The following is an 18820-nucleotide window of genomic DNA, read 5'->3' as shown; positions in this document are numbered from 1 at the left end:
AACCCAAGAATGGGTGGCTGGAGGTTGGCCTGGTTGAAAAAAAGAGCAGTGCGTATACAGTGCAGCAGATGCATATACATGTCCATGCACAGGTGCAGATACGTGTGTATCCCGTGCACACTCGAACACAGGTGCATATACTCTTGCACCGCATGCACATACGTACGCAGGAGGCATGTTCATGTGTATCCCATTCACGTATGTGCACATCCATTTTCCCAGGTTGAGTATGGGTACCCATGTGGGCACACACATGGTCCAGGGCAGTGCTCACCTTTGCTGTTTCATTCTGGTTTCTCTGCCGTCTGCCTGTGGATTCTACCACTTGCTCGTGTATCTCCAGGGTATTGACCGTTCACACTCCTGGGTGAATTCTGCCTATGCTCCAGGAGGCAGCAAGGCTGTGCTGAGACGGGCACCCCCTTATTGTGGGGCCGACCCCAGACAGGTGCCCTCCCTCCCTCCCTGCCCCTGCATGCGTGTGACTCCCCCACCCTCAGAATGAGCTCTTCTTACCTCCCTGGCTGCAGCCTACTAACCTAGGGGGGCTGCCTGAAGGAGGCAGTAGACCCTTTCTGCCTTTGTTTGGGTCTATAAAGTCGGTGTCAGTGTGGTAGGTATCAGAGGATCATCTTAACTGATCTACTGCCACATGGACCACAGTCTCAGGCAGAGACCGAAGGGACAGGGGTAGTATGTAAATAGCATGCAAATGAGATGCCGTTCTGGCCATTATAACCTCACTGCCCTGCATGGCCTATTTCTCTCCCTTTAATCCACTCTATTTAGGAGACTCTCAATTGTCCCTTTGATATAGCAACCTGAATGGTGCCATGGGGACAGAATTGAACCTCTGGGCTCCCCTATCCTGTTCCAGGCAAAGAGGAACCCCTGTAGGCAGCTCCCTTTATTTTACCCTTTCCTAGGCACTTGGTATGGGGAGAGGCTTTGCTTTCAGATAGACCTGGGTTTGAGTCCTGGCTCCACTAGTCCTGGCTCACCCTGCACCCCAGGCTCTGAATTTTCAGATGTAGTAAAGATTTGAAGTGAAGTGCTCAGTGCAGCAGTCCCGAGCCTGGGAGGGAGTTCGGGCATTGTAGGCGGGATGCTGTTGGTGGGATAGATCCTTGGCCCAGCCTTACCCCTGAGCTGTTGAGATAGACACCAGTCAAACAAATGCAACAGTGTAGGAGTGTACAGAGTGAAAATGCTTGAAAGGAAACTAACAGAAATGGGGCTACCAGCCTCTCTCTGGGGTGGTCTGGAGGCCTCTCCAGAGATGACATTTTTGCTGGGACCTGAAGGGTAAGATGAAGCCAGAAAGCCATGGGGACTGTTTTCCATGCGTACTTGGCCCCAGGCCCAAGTTCAGGTCTGTGCCCACCACCAGGGTGACCTGAACTGCATGGCGGACCAGGGGACTATAAGTGGCACAAGCAGGGGGACTGTGGACAGACTTCTCCCGTATGGTTGGAAATATGGGTTCATGGGTCCTGCCAGCCCCCTCACATTTTTAACGGGACTCCCACCAGTGCTCTCAGGTCTCTGAGATGTCAGCTAGGCCTTGAAGATCACACAGTATGTGACAAGGTGGCAAGAGGGTGGGCATACCCGGTAGGAGGTGGCACTGAGGCTGGCTTTTGCAGCAGATGGCCCATCTGGTGCCTGCTGAGGGGCCAGGGCATGTGGCTGGGACGGACCGTGGGTGCTGTGGGGCCCTCCAGTGCCGAAGCAGAAGCCTGGGCAGGTCCCAGGGCTGGGCTACCTCCCTCATGGGACCTCCTCTCCCTGTCAGCAGCCTCACTTGACCAGCAAAGGAGGAAGGGAGAGTAGAGCTTGAGCCCCCATTTCACAGATGGGGACACTGAGGTCCAGTGAGGTTCCAAGAAAGGCTGGAACGAGGCTAGGCCTGGAACCCGGGCTCTCTCGGCCGCTCCCACTGCCTCTCATCACCATCTCACCTCTTCTGTCCTGTATTTCTTCCTCTTTCTCTGTCTTCACTTTAACTCCCTCCGTCTGTAGTCTCCGTTGTCTACATCTGTGCCCTCTTCCTCCCCTGTCCAACTCTGAACTCACTGACTCTCACTCCACCCTCGTCCACACTCGCTCTTACCCCCTGTGACCGCACTTTCACTTCACTGTCTACACCGATTTCACCTTCTCCACCGACACTCCCCTCTCCGTTCTCACCTGTGTCCCTGCCAGGTCCTGCTCCATCCGCACTCATCTCTGCACTCTGCCAGCGGGCTCTGGTCCACATTCTCGCCTGTTCTGTTCACTCTGCTTGTCACCTCCTTACTATGTCTTCCTTGTTATCCTCATCTCTTCCATCACACTCCTTCCTTCTCCATCCATGCCTCCACTGCCCATCCACACAGACACGTCTTTCCTCCATCCATGCCAACCGTCTCTTCCCTGCGCCCACGCTAACCCCCGCTCGCCATCCCACCCTCTTCATCGCATCCCATCATAGGCCATCGACCGCAGCTCTAGCCGAACCTCTTCCTACCTCGAGAGCTCCTCCTCGGCCCCACCAGCCACCCAGCCGAGACCCACTGTGCAGAAGGTAGTGGGAGGCAGAGGGTGGGTGATGTAGTTTTGGCCCGGTCCCAGCAAAGGGGTCCAGAGCTCCCATCCCCTGAGCCCAGCAGGGTCTGGCGAGCCCAGGGAGAGGGCACAGTGACTCCTTCTGCCCCCTCTCCCCTGCATGGCTTCTCACTGCTCTAACCCCAAGCCCTCCAGCTGCATCCTCTGCCGTCACGCCCTCCAGACGGGGTTGGGGACAGGCTCCTCTGCTCTTTGTGACCCCTGTCCCTGCCTCCAGCTGCTTCACGAGGAGCTGGCTTTGCAGTGGGTGGTCAGTGGCAGCACCGTGCGTGAGGCCGTCCTGCAGCATGCCTGGTTCTTCTTCCAACTCATGGTGAGGTGCCCTCCTCCCTGCCTGAAAACAGGAGGCCCCCAGGGGAGGCTCTCTCCTTGAGGAGAGGAGTCCCCTGAGAAATGGCCCTGAGACCTCCACACAGAGATAAGAGATGCTTAAAGGGATCTCTCCCCAGAGAGAGGCCCCCTGAAAATTATCTGAAACCTCCTCTATAGAGAGAAGACCCCCCCTACCTTCCCTATGAGATTGGAGAGACCCCTAACTAGTGAGGAGACCCCTCCCAAAAGATATCCTCAGAGAGAGAGGGAAGCCCCTGTTGTCACACTTAAGATACCCCCCAAATTCTTCAAGAGGTACCTTGAAAGACCCCTCCTGACTACAAGCCCCACCCCATCTGGTGGGCCTTCAAGTCCCACCCTGGTCTCTCTCAAGCCACATCCTATCAACAGACTTTGCCCCAGGAGACTGGCTCCAGCTCTTCTATACGCCTTCAGCCTTTCACCCCTTATACTCTCTGGGACCCATGTACTCTCTGCCCATGGCTTCAAGCCCCATCTACAGTCTGCAAGTCTCGCCCACAGCTTCTCAGGCCTTGCCCTCAGCTCAGAATTGTGGGGCTAAAGCCCCACCCAGAACCCCTTATGCTGCCTTTAGCCCACCTCCCTTGCTGGTAAAGTATCACTTACAGCCCTTCAAGCCCTGCCCCGGCTTTCACCCCCACCCCAGGTGAAAAGCATGGCGTTGCACCTGATTCTGGGCCAGCGGCTGGACACGCCCCGCAAGCTACGCTTCCCTGGGCGCTTCCTGGATGACATAGCAGCTCTGGTGGGCTCTGTGGGCCTGGAAGTCATCACCCGGGTACACAAGGTGAAGGGGGAAGGGCCTCAATGGGCTTGGGGCCTCAATGGGTATGGGGCTTGAGGCAGGACATAGAACCAGCCAGGTGGAGGCGCCAGTCCTGCCCAGTGCTTCCTGGCTGCGAGACCAGGAATCCTGTTTCCTGGATGGGTCTGTTTATTTAGCATCTATTTCTTGAGCACCTACTGTGTGTACAGCCCTGTGCTGGGTGCTAGAGACACAGCAGTGAACAAAACAGACCCAAATCCTTGCCCTTATGGAGCTGACTTTTAGGGGGAAACTTGAAAGAGATGAGAAAGCTATACAATGTCTGAGGCAAGAGCATTTCAGGCAGGGGACATGGCAAGGGCAAAGGCCCTGAGGCAGGACCACACCTGGGATGTTAGTGACGAATATGACTGGAATGGAAGGAGCAAAGCAGGAATGACAGTTGGTGAGGAAGTGACAGGACAGATCCATCAGTCCTTGCCACAGTATCAGCATACAGTAAGTGCTCAATAAAGAGACTGTCACGTCCAGGCCCTGGATCACTCATTTCAATGCCCACCGGAGTTGGACAGGAAATAATAATTATAATAGTAATAATGTTGAGCGTTTTATTGAGTGTTTACTGTGTATCCAAACACTTTAGGTGGATCACATTAAATCAACAACCCCATGAAGTTTGTATTATCTTCATTTTAGTGACGGAGAAACTGAGGCAGAGAATGACTAACAACCTGATACCACACACCTGAGAAGGGGCAGAATGGGGATTTGAACCCAAGCCATCAGCTCCAGAGCCCACATCCTCACCATCAGCTTCAGTTGGGAGAGTGGGGCTTCTAGAGGACCAAAGGGCATGTCCCTGTTAGCTATGGCCAGAATGCCTGATTTTTAAAGTGGAATGAGACTTCTAGATTTAACAGGAACTTTACAGATTTTTGAAACACCAGTCTGTCCAAGTCAGCCATTGTGCAATCCTCTGCAACCTCTGGGCTGGTCTCAAAGGTCTCAACTTTGTTCCTCTGGAGCCTCCCCAGGGGCTAACATTCCCAGGGGCTGGCCCAGATTGCGAGGAAACCACCCTAAGAAAGGATTTCAAGGAAAACCAAAACCCTCGAGGAGCACCATTATCATAGCTGCTAGTGGGGCATCAGTGACGGGCCACAGCGATTTTATTCCTTGACATTCATCAAGCACTGACTGTATCAGTCTCCGTGCACAAGGCAAACCCTGTCTCTGTCTTCCTGTGGACTCAGTGCCCAGGCAGGCTTTGTATTTTGTTTCTTTGGGTTGCAGGACTCTGAGGGCCACTAAGGTTGACTTGGAAAGCCACAGAATGGCTCACGAGAGCATGAGGGCGGAACAAGCACCAGCTGGCCCTTGAAGTCATAGCAGCCTCCTTGCTGTTCCTCACACTTGCTGGGCACATCCTGCCTCAGGGCCTTTGCCTTAGTGTTCTCTCTGCTTGGAATACCTTTCTCCCCGTCCTTCCAGCTTCTCTCAAAACAGCGCCCTATTCAGTTGTCGTCGAAACACAGTTTCTGGAATCCTTTTCTTTATGGCTACACGGGACTGAGCTGTACAAGCATCAGGGACCACCTCTGTCTCGTTCACAGGGCTTGGCACATAGTAGATGCTCGGTACATGCTCGTTAAATGATTGCGGGAGGCTTATCTGTTACAGCTGAGGTTGATTTACTCAAACAATCACAAGTGGTTTAAATGTGACTACAGTTTATTTCTGAACATGAGCGGGCTGTCGGGGGCTCCATGGTGTGGGCCTGGCAATCGAGGTTTACCACAGTGCCTGGCACATTAGGTGTGGTAGGTGGTGGGAACAAGACCTGCTCCTTCCATTTAAGTGACCACATTACTTCTGTTCAAATCCCATTGGCCAGAACGTGATCACGTGGTTATTCTCAGCTGCAAAGGGGCCTGGGAAATGTAGTCATTACCCAGCTTTGAACTCTGATACCCTCAGAGCCGGTGAGAAAGGATCCAGGTGGGAGTTAGCTGCCAGTCTTTGCCATCTGTGTTATTGAAATCTTGTAAAAGAGAAAAGAAACCCGTGTGCTGTAAGGTGCCCTGAGGGGTATAGACAAGTGAGCGTGAGGAAGGGAGGGGAGAGTCACAGGGAGGACGGAGGGCAACCAGGAAAGCTGGGAGTGGCTGGAGCACGGAGATGAAGGTTTGTGTAGAAGACCCCGGGCTCTGGGGCAGTGACAAGGCTCCTGGAAGTCGCTAGTGGCCTTGACAAGAGCTAGGCCCTGTGTGGGGACTGAAGTTTGATGGGGTGTGTGGGTATGGGCTGACAGGCCCTGTGTCCCCAGGACGCGGAGCTGGCCGAGCGCCTCAATGCCAGCCTGGCCTTCTTCCTCAGTGACCTGCTGTCCCTGGTGGACCGCGGCTTCGTCTTCAGCCTGGTCCGGGCCCACTACAAGCAGGTAGGGGTGGGCACTATGGGAACAGTGCATCTGCGGGTGACATGGTGGGGTGTTGGGTGTGGCAGGCAGAGAGACTATGACTGTTGCCTGCTGACCCCCCTCCCCCACAGGTGGCCACACGGCTGCAGTCGGCCCCCAACCCAGCGGTGCTGCTGACCCTGAGAATGGATTTCACCCGCATCCTGTGCAGCCACGAGCACTACGTGACCCTCAACCTCCCCTGTTGTCCCCTGTCGCCCCCAGCCTCACCCTCACCCTCCGTATCCTCCACCACCTCCCAGGTGGGCTGGCCTCACTTCTGGTTCCTCCCTTTGACCTATGACCTTAAACCTATCTGTCCATTCCACAGTGGGCCATTGTCCAGGGGGACTGACCCCTTGCTCTGACCCATCACCTCTAACCCCTCATGGTCAGCAGTTTACCGGGAGAACCAGCTTCTGATTTCTCACCGCTAAGTCTTAACTCCTACACCTGCCTTCCATCAGCTGTTTCTCAGACCTCTGACTTTTGAGCCCATGTCACCTCACAGATAGGTTAAACCCAGTGTCCTGCTTCTGACCTTTACTCCATGCTGTCACCTCCAGATGAGTTAATCCCAGTCTCTCGCTTCTGACCCTTGACCCCTGCCATCCCTGCTTTTCCCTACCCCCAACCCTCTGCAGAGCTCCACCTTCTCCAGCCAGGCCCCAGACCCCAAGGTGACCAGCATGTTCGAGCTGAGCGGGCCGTTCCGGCAGCAGCACTTCCTGGCTGGGCTCCTGCTGACAGAACTGGCGCTGGCCCTGGAACCTGAGGCTGAGGGGTGAGCACAGGCCCTGTCCGGCCCCAGAGAGTGGAAAGGTCCAGGTGCAGCATCCACTCGATCCTGAGCACCTCACTGCCCCACAGGGCATCCCTGCTGCACAAGAAAGCCATCAGTGCTGTCCACAGCCTGCTCTGTGGCCACGATGCTGACCCCCGCTACGCCGAGGCCACCGTGAAGGCCCACGTGGCTGAGCTGTACCTACCACTGCTGTCGCTCGCCCGGGACACACTGCCACGGCTACATGACTTTGCTGGTAAGCAGGCCAGGACAGGATGGGGTCATGCAATCCAGGGGCTTGATTGACACACAAAGCTCAGGTCAGGAAAGGTAGGAGAGCACACTTAGGAGCAAAACATGGCATTAGGGTCAATAGATTGGATTCGAGTGCTGGTGCTGGGCCCCAGGTGAGCCGTTAACCTCTCTGAGCCTCAGCTTTCTCACCTGTAAAATGGGGACAGTGGTAGCACCAACAATTTACTATAGTTAAGTGAAAATATAGGGAGTTATAGCACTGGGATATTGTCAGTCCACAGTAAATGAGATATTATAACATCCTCTGAGAAGAGGGTAGGTGAGGAGGGAAGATTGGGAACATCGGGGCGAGCGGTCAGTTGATTCATGCACATTCATTAGCACTGCTGAAGGATACACAGAGTGGTTGGAAGCACAGACGGGATTCCCGTGTTGATCCCCTTCATCATTTGGAGGAGTTACTCGGTTGTTAGCTTGGAAGTTTTTTCCTGCCTCGTCTCCTTGCTTCTGTCCTTCTGGCATTCCAGTTACACTTGTGTTAGACCTTTTGGTCATGTCACACATGCCTGCTGCGCTTTGCTCTGTTTTCCATTCCTTTTTCTCTCTGTGCTTCACTTGGAAATTTCCTGTTCGCCTGTCTTTGAGTTCACTACTTCTCTCTTGTGCTGTGTTCAGTCTTCTGTTAATGCCATCCACTGAGTTCTGAATTTCAGATGTTATATTTTTCAGTTGGAGAACTTCTATTTGATTTTTTTGTGTGTAGATTTCAATTCTCTGTTGAAATTCTCCTTTTTACTCATTTTGACCTACCTTTTCCAGTGCTTTTTCTTTTAAAGCCTTTGAGTGCTAACTTTTGGCAATTTATTGTTACCTGAGTCTGTTGTCTATTTTTCTCTCTTATCAATCATATTTTCCTGCCTCTTTACATGTCTTTTAACTTTTTATTGTATTTGGACATCATATGTAAAAGAACCATCCAGACTGAAGCAATATCATCTTTTCCTATTGAGGGTTCTTCTTTCCCTCTCCTGAGCAGATGGGATAAGTTGCCATTCACCTCAGTCAAGTGAGACATTGAACTTGGTTAGGCTGGGCTGGAGCTATGGGTAGACTCAGATGACCTTTTGTTTCAAGAATCTCTAGTATGAGACCTGTTTTGTGTTTGTTGGCTACTCCCCTCTCTGTTGAGACTTTTTTTGGGAGGGGAGGGATACTCTTTTAAGATCATAGATTTAGAACCAGATTTTTAAGTTAAAATCCTAGCTTTACCATTGACCTACCTGCTGCGTGACCCCAGGCGAGTAACTCAACCTCTCTGTGCCTCAGTTGCCTCATCTATAAAGTAGAGGTGATTAAAGTATTTATCTGATATGGTTGTTTTGAAGGTTAAGTGTTAATATTTTTAGAGGTAGAATAGCACCTGGCACACAGCAGATGCTATGTAAGTGCCAATCGATGCTATAATAACAGCAGCAGCATACATTATTGCCGTCGTCATTGTCATCACCATCGTCATCTTTACAATTACTACTCCCATGGGCTAAGGCCATGTTCTAAGTGTGGAGCACATAGCAGTGGCCAGAGCAGAAATAGTCCAGGCCTTTGTGGATGTATCTAATCACAAGTACAAAATGAGCCCTGGGAATGGATTACTGGAGGCTCCACCCTGGTTTGGGGGTTGGTATCAGGGAAGGCTTCCATGAGGTGACCTGTGAGCTGAAATTTGAGATAGAGGGGCAGCACTTACCTAGTGCTCGTTATTTTTCCCCCTCCCCTCCCCTCAGAGGGTCCAGGTCAACGGTCAAGACTGGCCTCGATGCTCGACTCAGACACAGAAGGGGAAGGGGACACTGGAGGCACCATCAACCCCTCAGTGGCCATGGCCATCGCTGGTGGCCCCCTGGCCCCTGGCTCCCGAGCCAGCATCTCCCAGGGCGGAGCGACAGTGAGTATGAGCTGGTCCTCAGAGACACTATCCAACCTGGGAATAAAGATTACATAATGAAATACAAATCTTACATGGAGAAAATGGAAATCGACTCTCCCTTTTGAGCGCCCTATCCTCTCTCTGGCCCCAGGGTTCTCGCTCAGGCTGTCCCCTCTCTGCCGAGTCCAGTCGGACCCTGCTGGTATGTGTGCTGTGGGTACTGAAGAATGCAGAGCCAGCCCTCCTGCAGCACTGGGCTGCCGACCTGTCTCTCCCTCAGCTGGGTCGTCTCTTGGACTTGCTGTACCTCTGCCTGGCCGCCTTCGAGTACAAGGTTCGGGGTGGACGGGCAGGGGCCTGGGGTGAAGGAGGCAGGCTAAGTATGCATACAGGGTCCTCGGTGCTGTGGGCTGAGCCTGAAGGAGTGGACTGTCCTTGTATGCCAGTTCCCAAGGGTAAAGGGGTGGACCGTTTCTGTGCTGAGCCAAAGCAAAAGGGAGACTTATGTTCATGAATAGAATTTGGAAGATGCCAAGAGTTTGCAGTAAAGAGGAGAGCTGTGTCTTTAAGCACAGGGTCCCAGAGGTGAGAAAGGGCCAGACGAAGCAGGACCAGGTTAGCCCAGGTTCCACAAAAACGGGCAGAGTCAATCTGCAACCCAGTCTCTGCCCTCCCAGGGGAAAAAGGCCTTTGAGCGCATCAACAGCCTCACGTTCAAGAAGTCACTGGACATGAAAGCTCGACTGGAAGAAGCCATTTTGGGCACCATCGGAGCGCGACAGGAGATGGTGCGGCGGAGCCGTGGTGAGAGATGTACCCGACACACGTCCCCACCAGCTGCTCCCACCCTGTGTCCAAAGGGCCCCAAGACGGCCCATCCCTACCGCTCTGTCCAGCTCACTTGTCCCAGAGAGAAGTCCATGCGTCATCCCCACACACACAGGTGTCTGTTCTAGCCATTCTCACACGTCGTTCACATCTAACTGTGTGCATCCGCTCAGTGAGCGTCCTCATCAGCCAGTGTTCTCGCAGGTTATCCTACCTGTGCATCTTTGTGCCTGTGCCCTTGTCATGTTCACGTGTCCTTATATTTTTGCCCATCTGTGAACACGCGCCTCTGCGTCTCAGAAAGGAGCCCGTTTGGGAACCAGGAGAACGTGCGCTGGCGGAAGAGCATCACGCACTGGAGACAAACCTCAGACCGTGTGGACAAGTGGGTGTGGGCCGGAAGTGGTTCCCTGGGGTCAGACTAGTTCCAGAGAACCAGTGCCCCACGGGCAGCTGAGGGATGGGCAGAGCTCAGCTGGGGGTGCGGTCTGGCTCTGAGAGGTTCCCCAAGCCCCTCCTCTCCCTTTCAGGACCAAGGATGAAATAGAACATGAGGCCTTGGTGGACGGGAACCTGGCAACTGAGGCGAGCCTGGTGGTTCTGGACACACTGGAGATCATCGTGCAGGTGTGGCTCAATCCAGCATCTCCCTGACCTGATGCCACCCGTGCCTTGTGATCCCTGACTCCAGAGTCTCCCTCCTTCCCTGACCCCACAACCACCCCCGTCCCTAACAGCTGGATTTCTGGCCCCCAGACAGTGATGCTGTCGGAGGCCCGGGAGAGCGTCCTGGGTGCGGTGCTCAAGGTCGTGTTGTACAGTCTGGGCAGTGCCCAGAGTGCCCTCTTCTTGCAGCATGGCCTGGCCACACAGCGGGCCCTGGTGTCCAAGGTGAGCATCATTCGGCAGCGACAGTTCTTAGGGTTCGTGTTCTCAGCAACTCCATGAGGCAGACGCTCCTTAGTCAGTTTACAGAGAGAACTGAGGATCAAAGTGGCAGAGTCACTCACCCAGTGTCACACAGCAAGGGCTTAACACGGTCTCACTCCAAAGCCCACTATGCGTGGCCAAAGGAGAGGACACAGACAGGTGTACCTGCCCAAGTTCCCACGGGGGACCTTCTGATCCAGCGTGGGGAGGGGCTGACGAGTGTTTGTCTCCGCCCCGGGGGCAGTTCCCAGAGCTGCTATTCGAAGAGGACACGGAGCTCTGTGCCGACCTCTGCCTGAGGCTCCTGCGACACTGCGGCAGCCGCATCGCCGCCATCCGCACGCACGCCAGCGCCTCACTCTACCTCCTCATGCGCCAGAATTTCGAGATCGGCAACGTGAGGAGGGGCAGGCTTCCAGGGGTTTGGTGGACCGAGGGTGGGTGGGGAGAGAGGCGAAGTCAGCAGTTTGAGCAAGCCCTCGGTGTGAGGTTTCGAGGCCGCAGGCGTGCTCTCCCTCCCTGCCCCTGCAGAACTTTGCCCGCGTGAAGATGCAAGTGACCATGTCGCTGTCGTCCTTGGTGGGGACAACGCAGAACTTCAGTGAAGAGCACCTGCGACGGTCGCTCAAGACCATCCTCACCTATGCCGAGGAGGACGTGGGGCTGCGGGACACCACTTTTGCGGAGCAGGTGACCCCACCAGGCCCCTGCCCCACCTTCGGCAAGCAAGGGGTCTTTGCCCTGTCCTGCTCGACCCCTGGCCCCACCGCCTCTGCCCTGTCACTTCCCAATGAGGGCCACTGCCCCACTCCAGGTCCAGGACCTGATGTTCAACCTGCATATGATCCTGACGGACACGGTGAAGATGAAAGAGCATCAGGAGGACCCTGAGATGCTCATTGACCTCATGTACAGGTGAGGAGGGCTAGGGGGGACCTTTAGCCACTTGCACCCAGACAGGTGAGGGGACAGATGGGTAGATATATGAGAAGGTAAGGAGGGAGCAGGTGAGAATACAGGTGATAAGAAGGACAAGCAAGGAAGGACAGATGAAGAAGGGCCGGGAGAGCAGACTGATGAAGATAGTCAGGTGAGTGAACAGACAGGTGAGAGTCCAGGTAAGGTGATAACATGCTAGATGAACCTACAGAACAAAGATAAGAGAGGAGTCAGGTAGGAGAGACAGGTGAGGTGCTAACAATGGGTGAAGGGGTGATGGATCAGGGCAATAAGTGATTTGTAGGTGAGGGGTATTTAATAAGAAATTGGGGAGTGGGAGATGGAGGGACAGGTGTTGCAGATAGGGAAGTTAGCCAATGGGAGGGATGGGCCTGGGTAGACATGCGAAATGGTGCATGTGCAAGGGGATTGGTGAGTAGGGCATGGCTCACGGTTCCACAGGTAAAAACGGATGAGCAGGACAAGTAATAGAATGACAGTTTTGGAGGTTGTGAAAGGATGTATAGGTGAGGGGTTGGGTAAGAGAGGAGATAGGTGAATAGAGGAAGAAGGGAGATGATGAACAAGCAAATGGGAAGACAGGTGAGAGGTCGGACAGGCAGGGGAATAGGTGACAGACTGGACAGGTGAGGAGACAGGTAAATGTGGTACAGGTGAGGAGATTTGCTGGTCAGTGAGAGACAGGTAGAAGGATAAGTGAGAAAATGAGTGGAACAATAGATGAGGAGACAAGTAAGGTGATGAACAGGTGGGAGAGTGGCCAAGGGGATGGGTAGGTGAGGAGCCCGGTGAAGGGATAGACAGGCTTGAAGACAGCTGCCACTTGCCATGGGGGATGGCTAAGGAGATGAACAGGTGAAACAGGTGAAAGAATGCAAGGTAGGACAGGTGAGGAAACAGATGAGAGACTGGACTGGTGAATGGAGTACAGGTGAGTAGATGGACAGGTGAGACAGGAGACGGGACAGGTGAAGAGACAGGCAGGTGAGGGGATAGATAACGATGGACAGGTGAATGGGGTATAGGTGAGGAGATTGGCTGGTCAGTGGAGCAGATGCGTGGGGTGAAGGGTGGGCAAGGTGGGTTCCCTTCCTTCTCACATCCCCCCTCACCTGGGCACCAGGATTGCCCGGGGTTACCAGGGCTCCCCGGACCTGCGGCTGACGTGGCTGCAGAACATGGCAGGGAAGCATGGAGAGCTGGGCAACCATGCAGAGGCCGCACAGTGCATGGTGCACGCGGCTGCCCTGGTGGCCGAGTACCTCGCCCTGCTGGAGGACAGCCGCCACCTGCCTGTGGGCTGCGTTTCCTTCCAGGTGAATGGCCAGAGGGGTGGTGGGTTTCGGGGTGAGGGGGATGTGCGGGGCAAGGGACCAGGTTCTGACACCACCTCCCGTCCCAGAATATCTCATCCAATGTGCTGGAAGAGTCCGCCATCTCTGATGACATCCTGTCGCCTGACGAGGAGGGCTTCTGCTCTGGGAAGCACTTCACAGAGCTGGGTCTGGTGGGGCTGCTGGAGCAGGCTGCTGCCTACTTCACCATGGTGAGGCCTGGGGCTGCTGCAGGGCCCCGAGCTTGGGCTGGGTGGCAGCATAGATACCTGTTCCCAGAGACTCAAGGGGAAGCTACTGCCCGGCCCTTTCCAGGCGGGGGATTTGCAGAGAATCAGGACCCTCAGAGGCCCCCATTACCTGCCTTTCTCCCTGTACAACCCTAGACACACAGCCTGGATATCGTAAGCCTTCAATATATTTAGCTACTATTAAAATAATTTTTTTTTACTATAGAAAATTTCAAGCATACATAAAATAAGAAAGTTGTACCTCTATCTTCATACCCAGCACTCGAATTCATCAGCCATCTGTATTTACTATCTTGTTTTATCTCTTTGCCTCTAGCTTTTTTGGTTTTTTTTTTCGTGGGGGGACAGGGTGTGGGTTTTTTGACATCTAAAAAGACAAGATCCCAGTTTTCACAAATTGATGAAACTGAACATGACCGTTCGGCTGAAGTTTTTATAAACCCTTGCTACTCAGTATGGTCAGAGGACCAGCAGTGTAGACATCACCTAAGGCTTGTTAGAAATGCAGAGTTCTGAACCCTGCATTTTAACAAGATCTCAGATTCCCGTGCACTTGGAGTTGGAGAAGTTCCAGCCTAAAATCCGATATCACACCGTCACACCCACGAGTGTCTCTCTGCGGCTCCCACTGATAAAGTCCCTTTTGCACAGCTCTTATTCCACATGACCAATTTAACAGGAATTCTTAAATACCAGTCCATGCTTAGATGTCCCTAATTATCTCCAGAAAATTTTTATTGTGGTTGATTTGTTTGAATCAGTATCCACATAAGATCCACAATGGCTGTGCCTGCAAGTCTCTTGAGTCTCTTTTAATCGAAACAAAGAAAACAAAACCAAAAAACAGCCTCAGTTCCCCTCTTTTTGCAATAGAGGCTTTATGTATTTCTTGATAAGTTGATGCCTAGGCATTTATTTTCCACTGTTGTAAAGGGGTTTCTCCTCCACTTTGCTCGTTTGTGTGAAAGCAATTGGTTTCTCCTGCATTTCACTTGTCAGAGGCCAGGGCTTTGTTCTCAGAGGCCTTCCAGGGGCTGGTCTGTCCCTGTGCCTGTGCTTCGCTTATTCTTCAGGTCCCGCATTTCTGGGAACCAGGACCCCACTCAGATTCAGGGTCAGGTCGCCCAGCGAGATTTCTTTTCTGTGGTGCCAGCCCCGCTAGTGATGTTGTTTTCATTATGGTCGCTTTGCTGGAGTCTCAGAGACAAAGGCCCCCTGAGAAGAAGCCAGAAGGTAAACACAGACCTTCTGATAGTCAGCAAACATCCCAGGATGCCTGCTGCGTGTCAGGCTTCACGCTGGCACCAGCTGGGGACAAGGAGCACCCATAAGCGGCCATTAGTGGTCAGGGAGGTTTTAGGCACCAGACCAGGTGGGCTGGCGTTCTTGGCCCCTCCATGTCTCTGAGGTTCAGTTTCCCCTCTGAGGAATGAAAGGAGAAAAAAAAAAAAAAACAGCACCTCCAATCACCGATGAAGGAGCGAGAGTAAAGTGCAGATGTACACAGCACCTGTTACATAGTAAATGTGGTGCAGACCACAGAGGGGCCTGTAGGGGCTGAGTGGAAAGGCTATTGCCCTATCTGGGGTGGGGGTGGTCAGAGTGGGCTTCCTGGAGGAGGTGATGGAGGACGGAGCCTTGGAGGGAGGGTAGAAACACAGAGGAGCTGGCTGTTCCAGGCAGAAGTCCAGGGAGGGTGCTGGGAATCCTAACCTGCCCCACCCCACCCCCCAGGGCGGGCTCTATGAGGCAGTGAACGAGGTGTACAAGACCTTGATCCCCATCCTGGAAGCCCACCGGGACTACAAGAAGCTGGCTGCTGTGCACGGCAAACTGCAGGAAGCCTTCACCAAGATCATGCACCAGGTGGGCCCAGATGCCCTCCCAGACTCTGCCTTTGGCCCTGACCCCACTTCCTCGACTCAAGTGACCTTGACTCTTCTCTCCCCCACAGAGCTCTGGCTGGGAGGTGAGTCCGCCTGGTGGCCATCTGCCTCTGGGGCCCCAAGACAGTGGATCAGCTGTGGTTAGGGACATACCACCAGGGGGCGCTGGAGGAGCATGGCTTCCTGGCCACAGGGTCCCAGGCTTGGTGGGTGATGACGCACCCCACTACTTCCCCTCAGGTCCCCCTCCCTGCCCCAAATCTCCAGGGCAGCCTGTGACTCACCCAGCTGGGAGCTCTTCAGAGACACCCCTCCCTCGGGCAGGGCCTGCTGGGGGGGGAACTCTGCCTAAAAGTAGGGGCTCCGACTCCCTCTGTTTCTCTTTGTCTCTGTGTCTTGGTCTCTTTCCCTCCATCTTCCCCTGTCTCTCTCTCTCCCTCTCTTGGTCATTCCCACCCTGTCTCTCTTGGTCTCTCTCTCCCTGTCTCCCCAGCTTCCCCCAGGATCTCTGCTCCTCATTGCCATTTAATGATCCTCTACTCCCGCCTCTCCCCCACTTGGGTCTATTTTTAGGCATCTCCTAGTTTGGGGAGAATTTTCTAGCCAAAGATGGCAAGAAACCAGAGCTGAGGCAGGCAGGCTGGGTGTGGGCTGGGTGGGACGGGCAGGTCCCCTCCCTCACTGGATCTTTCATCTCTAACCCTGGGATGGTTCTCATGGGGCAGCATAACCAGGATCCTGAGGGTTGGGGGCTCCGACCTTTGACCTCTCCCATGACTTTGTCTCTCTGCCCCTGCTCCCCAACCCATCTCCTGGTGCCTGCCCCACCCCATCCGGATATGCCTTGGTGAGTGAACATGCAACTACCCCCTTCCTTTCTGGTGGAGGGGGGGGTCCCCAGCCTTCCAGGGGAGGCTGCGGGGGGAGGATGCCCTGGAACAAGGGAGCCAGAGCTTCTGTCCTGAGCATTTATTGAACATCTGCTGTATACACAGCCCCATAGGCATTAAGGACACAGCTGTGAGCAGTACAGCCCCAGTCTTTTCATACTGGGATCCAGGCTCTGAAGAGCTGCATGGGGTGAGAGGGAGAAACAGAAACTAGGGGCTTGTTAAATGATAAAGATTTGGGGAAGGTAAGAGACAGAAGCTAGGGAGAAAGAGTGAGGGCGTGGGCAAGGGCAGTCATTTGGGTCCATGCCTCAGTACTTTCAGGGTTCACTCTGCCCATGTCCGCCTCTTTCACATGTGGGGCCCAAGGGCCTCTGGGGCAGGGGGTCCTCTCCCAGGGCCTCAGGCAACAACGCCCCTTCCTGTAGCCTCAGCGCGTTTTTGGAACATACTTCCGTGTGGGTTTCTATGGCGCCCGCTTCGGTGACCTGGATGAGCAGGAGTTTGTGTACAAGGAGCCATCCATCACGAAGCTGGCAGAGATCTCCCACCGGCTGGAGGCACGTCATGGTGGTGGGGAGTGGGTGGGCATGGGGTTGCCCTGGGGTGGAGTGGGGGCTGTACCTGTGCAGCCCGAGTCAGCCTGGTGTCCCCAGGAGTTCTACACGGAGAGATTTGGGGAGGATGTAGTCGAGATTGTCAAAGATTCAAACCCTGTGGACAAGACCAAGCTTGACCCCCAGAAGGTGAGGGCTCCTGACCATATCCCTGAAGTCCCCAAAATCTTATATTTAGGGAGACTCCAAGTACTCTTTCCTAGGGACCCTTAAATCCTTTTTCTCTGGGAAACTCCAAAGCTTATCTCCCTCGGGGACCCCCAAATCCTTAACCTTGGGATTCTCAAACATCCAGATGTAGAGAGACCTGGGAACCCCAGATGCAAAGCCCCCAGATCCATGGAGGCCCAAATCCCCTTTCTCCAGGGTTGGGGTCCCACTGGGAGTTTGGTGAGCCCCGGGGGGATATGTTAGAGCTGTGGGAACCTCACACCTGAGCCCTGTGCCCCAGGCCTACATCCAGATCACGTATGTGGAACCGCATTTCGACACCTATGAGCTTAAGGACCGGGTGACCTATTTCGATCGCAACTACGGGCTGCGCACCTTTCTGTTCTGCACGCCCTTCACACCCGACGGGCGTGCACACGGGGAGCTGCATGAACAGCACAAGCGCAAGACACTGCTGAGCACGGACCACGCCTTCCCTTACATCAAGACTCGCATCCACGTGTGCCATCGGGAGGAGGTGGGCGGGGGCCCAGACCCGGGTCTGGGAGGGGAGGGGTCTCCAAACTCCAACCTCCAGACCCAAATCTGTAGCCTTAAATCTCTGCCTCCAGACCCAGCTGACCACAACCAAACCAAAGACCCCAGAGCCAGACAAAAGCAGCCGAGCCAGGCCCCTGACCTTGCCACACCCAGAGAGGCAGGAGTCCCCAGACACTGCTCATTACACAGCCACTTGGACCCCCTCCCACCCTAGCTGCTTTGTGCTGGCCTGGGTCAGGATATCTTCAGGCCCCAGCCAGTGCATGCCATCCCCCAACCCTGCAGACAGTGTTGACACCAGTGGAGGTGGCCATCGAAGATATGCAGAAGAAGACACGGGAGCTGGCCTTTGCCACTGAGCAGGACCCGCCTGATGCCAAGATGCTGCAGATGGTGCTACAAGGCTCTGTTGGGCCCACTGTGAACCAGGCATGGCTGGTGGGGGATGCAGGCTGCCCAGGGGCCGTGCAGGTCCCCCAGGGGCCATGCAGACACTCTCATAAGCCCCTCTCTCCCCACAGGGTCCCCTAGAGGTGGCCCAAGTATTTTTGGCAGAGATCCCAGAAGATCCCAAGCTCTTCAGGCATCACAACAAGCTGCGACTCTGTTTTAAGGACTTCTGCAAAAAGTAGGCCTGACCTCACCCATTAGAGCCCCTCCATTCTAGCTCCTGACCCCACCTCATGGACACCCCACCTCTGGTCTTGCTTTCTCTCCTGAGTGCCAGTCCCTGAGCACCTCCTGCCATCTGGCCCTCAGGTGTGAGGATGCACTGAGGAAGAACAAGGCTCTGATTGGGCCGGACCAGAAGGAGTACCACCGTGAGCTGGAGCGCAATTACGGCCGCCTGCGGGAGGCTCTGCAGCCCCTGCTCACCCAGCGCCTGCCCCAGCTGCTAGCACCATCCACTGCCGGCCTCAGGTGCCTGACCCATGCCCCCCACCCTAGAGACACCAAGAGGAGGCAGGCACAGACAGGCACGGGATGGGGGCTGTCCTGCGCATTAACACGTGCACTTGGCTTTTACACAAGCATGTGACAACTAGGACGTGTACACAAATGCATGCTCTGGGCAGCCATGTCAGATTTTGTTGGGTCAGTTCCCAGACATGCAACTTCATCTTTCTGAACCTTGGTTTCTACATCTGTAAAATGGGCACGAGTCATACCCCCAGTGATAGGTTTCAACAGAGTATCTGTGAATCCACAGCCGGATCAGAATGGATATGAAAGGAGCAGGGAAGATTCTAGAAGGAACTCTG

General features: G+C 54.3%; 1 protein-coding gene across 7 annotated transcripts in view; it reads left to right on the top strand.

The window, feature by feature from the left end:
• The window catches only part of DOCK6 (dedicator of cytokinesis 6), a 33774-nt gene that overhangs the window by 14636 nt on the left and 318 nt on the right, over positions 1-18820 (top strand). The window contains exons 22-48 of one of the 7 annotated variants that reach the window (XM_023523427.1): positions 344-448; positions 2474-2566; positions 2825-2920; positions 3608-3748; positions 6054-6167; positions 6278-6448; positions 6830-6969; positions 7056-7225; positions 9009-9169; positions 9303-9485; positions 9829-9955; positions 10280-10364; positions 10510-10606; positions 10736-10870; positions 11154-11306; positions 11441-11599; positions 11724-11824; positions 12993-13185; positions 13272-13415; positions 15189-15320; positions 15409-15423; positions 16665-16790; positions 16887-16976; positions 17299-17535; positions 17844-17987; positions 18080-18186; positions 18318-18479. In XM_023523427.1, the coding sequence (XP_023379195.1) occupies positions 344-448; positions 2474-2566; positions 2825-2920; positions 3608-3748; positions 6054-6167; positions 6278-6448; positions 6830-6969; positions 7056-7225; positions 9009-9169; positions 9303-9485; positions 9829-9955; positions 10280-10364; positions 10510-10606; positions 10736-10870; positions 11154-11306; positions 11441-11599; positions 11724-11824; positions 12993-13185; positions 13272-13415; positions 15189-15320; positions 15409-15423; positions 16665-16790; positions 16887-16976; positions 17299-17535; positions 17844-17987; positions 18080-18186; positions 18318-18479 (3581 nt within the window). Of the gene's footprint in view, positions 1-343; positions 449-2473; positions 2567-2824; positions 2921-3607; positions 3749-6038; positions 6168-6277; positions 6449-6829; positions 6970-7055; positions 7226-9008; positions 9170-9302; positions 9486-9828; positions 9956-10279; positions 10365-10509; positions 10607-10735; positions 10871-11153; positions 11307-11440; positions 11600-11723; positions 11825-12992; positions 13186-13271; positions 13416-15188; positions 15321-15408; positions 15424-16664; positions 16791-16886; positions 16977-17298; positions 17536-17843; positions 17988-18079; positions 18187-18317; positions 18480-18820 lie in introns of all 7 variants that reach the window. The other 6 variants (XM_023523429.1, XM_023523428.1, XM_023523431.1 and 3 more) reach the window with 6 other exon arrangements.

Source organism: Pteropus vampyrus, unplaced genomic scaffold (assembly GCF_000151845.1).
Source record: "Pteropus vampyrus isolate Shadow unplaced genomic scaffold, Pvam_2.0 Scaffold391, whole genome shotgun sequence".
Lineage (NCBI taxonomy): Eukaryota > Metazoa > Chordata > Mammalia > Chiroptera > Pteropodidae > Pteropus > Pteropus vampyrus.
This window is presented reverse-complemented; position numbering and strand designations above follow the sequence as displayed.